General features: G+C 38.1%; 1 protein-coding gene across 1 annotated transcript; it reads right to left on the bottom strand.

Moving 5' to 3' along the window:
* Positions 1–360: 360 nt before the first annotated feature.
* Positions 361–3,856, bottom strand: LOC108968321 (probable serine hydrolase). Its single transcript, XM_018932278.1, has 2 exons — positions 3,580–3,856; positions 361–1,525 (listed from the first exon to the last, which is right to left on the bottom strand). The coding sequence occupies exons 1-2, from the start codon at positions 3,601–3,603 to the stop codon at positions 509–511; spliced, it is 1,041 nt and encodes a 346-aa protein (XP_018787823.1). The 5' UTR covers positions 3,604–3,856; the 3' UTR covers positions 361–508.
* Between the last annotated feature and the right edge of the window lie 341 nt (positions 3,857–4,197).

Raw genomic sequence — 4,197 nt, 5'->3', positions numbered from 1 at the left:
CCTATTATTAACACAAACAACAATATCAGCCTCGAAATCTAATGCAGAATAAATCTTGCTTAACAGTTGAGAAGCAAAGTCCTCTCTCTACGAACATGAACGAAATTATTATCCTGCTTTATGGTGCAGAGGCATGGACCATGAGTCGACATGAAAGTCGTGAGTGAAAGAAAGGTTCTGCAGAAGATTTATGGTCCTTTGCACATTGCTCACTTTGAATATCGCAAGAAGTTTGATGTTCAAATATAACTTTCGTCTATCGATTTCGACTTGTAAAAATTTTTAAAAAATTTTTTGTTCCCACAATCGTCGAAAAATTTTACAGGAATATTTATTAGAAATTAAAATACAATTTTTAAATGTTTTTTTATAACTTACTTTATTAAAAAATTACATATAATCAAATAGTTATTGGACATTGATATATGGATTACTGAACACATGTTCAAAACAATACCTTTTTAACTACCGCAATATTTAACCTGCCTACTCAGTTCATTCCGGTCCACTATAGTTTACTTCTAAAGCAACGCAGACGTCCTTCGGCTCTCTTTCGCTTTTTACTAACACTTTTACTACTCTTCATTGGCGTCTCTTCAGCGTCATCGACACACCAAGTTTTGGGCATAGCTGGCCTGTGGGCATTTATAAAGGGATTTATGACAGCGGCGCACGCCTCGGGATTATTCAAGTGTACATGGTGGGTGCCTTCGATTTCATAATACTCAAAATGTGGATTATTTCGACGTAGCACATTAATTATTACGTCAGAGTCCTCTTTTATCATATCCGACAAACTGCCCTTGATTAGAAGATAGGGCACGTTCTTGATACGCTTTGCCATTTCCAAATGCAATTGTGGGCATGAGATGAAGCGTATGTAATATTTCAGACGGGCATCACGTGCAAAGTAATATTTATCCGGATATTTGGTGGATTTCTGTATATTACGCGTTAACAAGTGTTCACAGTTTTCTAACTCCACTGAACCCTTTGAACCCTCGTATAAAACTTGTTTTAATTCCTCGAACGTATAGGCCGGTGGTTCATGCATCGCTAGCTTTTCGGCGCGTTCGACTTCCACAAGCAATCGCTCGGCGTTCATACGTAATGCTTTGATTTCCAAATCTGGTGTATAATATACCGGTATTATGAGATCAATAGCGATTAACATGTCCACCGTGCCGGGGTACAATGAAGTGTATATAAATGAGACGAGTGAGCTCAGGGAGTGCGTTAGCAGGGAGACCTTTTGCCATTTGTACTCTTTCATGATGCGTACAATCAAATTCACATAGTCGATAGTGTGATAGGGCAAGCCTTTGGGTAATTGCGAGGAGTAACCATGTCCGGTGAGCTCAATGCATAGTATGCCGACGTGTCGTGGCAGTAGTGGTAACAGTCTGTTCCACGTGCCCATGTTATCGAGCCAACCATGTAAGGCGAGTATGGGACGAATATTACGATCGCCATACCAACGTCCTGCTAGATGACCCCACGGTACGGGAATGCGTATGTCCTCGTACTAAAAAGAGATCAAAAATAAATATAGATTTTATAACTGTATTCAGTATGTTTGATAAGCAATGTGGTCGCACTGCAGTAAAACTTTTTTCAAGAAAGTTTCTTCAAAAATTTTTGCTGGGAAAATTTTAATGAAATTGTTGTAGACTTTATTTCAGCAATTGTATAGATTATTCGAAGAATTTAATCTTTTGCCAGATTACTACTCTTCCTTAAGTACTGAAATCACAATTTTCAAACAGTGAGCTTCTCCTCCAAAGCACATCACAATCACTTCAACTCACCACTCCACATAGCACAACACTATTGCACTCCAATACACCACACCAATAGATTCACTCACAATAGGACCACACACCGAACCAACCAAATACACCACCATACGATCAAATGTTATCTTCACGACTTTAACCTGTCCACTGTAAAAAGGTGCGATGATTTTTGACAACATTCATTGTTTTTTTTTTTTTTTTGTTTTGTGAAACTCTGGTTATAGCAACTCTCCAACTTTTCGATATCAAATTTGTAGTGCGATTTATCCTTTGTTTCAAAATATGCTGTAATTTCGGCGATCACCTCTTCGTGCGACGAGAATTTCTTCATAGCGAGCATTCTTTTGAACAGGAACAGGAAGTAATCGCTCTATGCCTCGTACTTCCGCTTGGAAGATGTCAGCTGGGTTTGATAAATGTGAGAAGATCTTATTGTCATCTTTGAAATATTGGAAGGATCATTTGAAAGATCATTTGGGTCTAAGGAAAGTGAAAGCACAATTGGTTCCAAAACCACTAATTATTTTCAAAAAACCGTAATAGTGTTTTACGTCGAGTTTTGAATCTATGCTTACGCCTGGAAACAGATGATCAATCCGCGGACTATCACGGCAAAGCAGAGGAAGCCAAAATAAAAAGCCACGTCAGAGCAGTTCCCAAATCAAGACTATGCTGATAGGTTTTTTCAATAATCGACTTGTGGTGCACTCTGACTTCGTTCCGACTGACCAAACTGTCAACAAGGAATACTGTATGAATGTTATGTGTCATTTATGCGAAGCTATTCGTAAAAAGAGTCCCGAGGTAAGGGCCGACAATTCTTGGTTTTTGCATCAAGTTAATATGTACATCGTCGCATATTGTATTGATTCTTCCTGAGTTTTTCGTAAAATTTTTAAATGATATCTTGTCGCAACCACCGGATTCGCCTGATTTAGCTCCATGTGACTTCTGGCTATGCAACAAACACAAAAGATTGCTGCGGGGAAATCGTTTTGAGCCAATTGAAGACTTTAAACGTGAACTACGCGGCCTTGGGCCTTGAAAGCTATTCCAGAAATTGACTTTAGCAAGTGGAAGATTTGAATGGCAAACGTGTAAGAGGGGCACGTCATAGATTTTGAAGAGTAAAATAAAAATTTTAAAATCATAAACAAAGTCTTACTATTTTTTTTTATTTTTTTTTTTTTTTTTAACAAGTAAAGTTACTAATATGTATACTATGAACCTATTTAASGTTCTGTTACTTACATAGTTTCTCTCTAGTCGCCTTCGAATAGCTTTTACAATGTTTAAATTAGTCGGAATTAGCTGTGCCTGTTTTTTTATTTAATAAATAATAACAAATAACAAGTTCTACATATAAAAAAGGTTACTACATAGTACGGCATAGTTAACCGATAGCAGCAACAAAACAAAATGCATTTCCAATATTTGAGCTTTGGCCCTTACGCATGTATGTACTACAATAGATTTACCACTCGCAAAATGTCTCTAATATGCGGCTAACCGCCCTTATCAGTTCGCTGGTCTAACGTATGTATGTATATGAAAATGTATGTATGTATATCTCTAAAAAAAACAGCTGATGAGAATGAGAATGCTCTCATACTCTCGCCATGCACAGCTGCTAACAAAAACACCATCTATATGAACACACACATACAACCACCCACATATGCCGAAATACACTTTCACTTGCTCTGCTGCTAACATGAGAACACACACGTCATTGAAATCAGCACGATTGTGTACGAGAGCGAGAGCACACTCGCTGACTCACCTCACGTGGCGCTGGTTCTGTCATTATTTTTCTGCTGTGCGGTGTTCTGCCAATAAAATCAGTCTGCTCTTTGATGTTCACTTTATTTATTTATTTATATTTTTATTTCTTCAAGTAATTACTTAAGTGCCACAGCCTCTTATTCACTTCCCTGCTTATCGATTAAAACGTATATTTTCGTTCTAAATCCACTCGGCAGCTGCGTACGTACGTGCGCTTGGCATCAGCTATGTACACTTTAGTGGCAGCTAACACCCGGCTAGACCGAATAACGACCGCGAAATGGCGAAACTTAACTGGAAAACGTAATAAATGTCTGTAAACAAAATGCTTGAAGAGAGCATGCGATTGACTCTTATCGTTTTTGTTGTTAATGACGGGTTTCGGTGACGCTCACTAAGCGAGTACTTATTATAGAAAAGTGCTAAAAAGCTTAAAAAGAATGTGATGGAGAGTGAGTACAAATAACTGTAACGGGTGATCCAAGTAGCGGTGCTTTTTCCAATAGCCTCTTTTAAGGTCAATATAATCGGCCTACTGAGCATCCTATTCGCAACACTATCACCCATTTAGAGACCCAGCATTCAGTATTGGATTATATGAAATAGACCACGTTCA

Source organism: Bactrocera latifrons, unplaced genomic scaffold (assembly GCF_001853355.1).
Source record: "Bactrocera latifrons isolate USDA-ARS-PBARC rearing strain unplaced genomic scaffold, ASM185335v1 scaffold_21, whole genome shotgun sequence".
Classification (NCBI taxonomy): domain Eukaryota; kingdom Metazoa; phylum Arthropoda; class Insecta; order Diptera; family Tephritidae; genus Bactrocera; species Bactrocera latifrons.
Note: the sequence above shows the minus strand (reverse complement) of the source record. Positions and strands in the feature narration are given on the sequence as shown.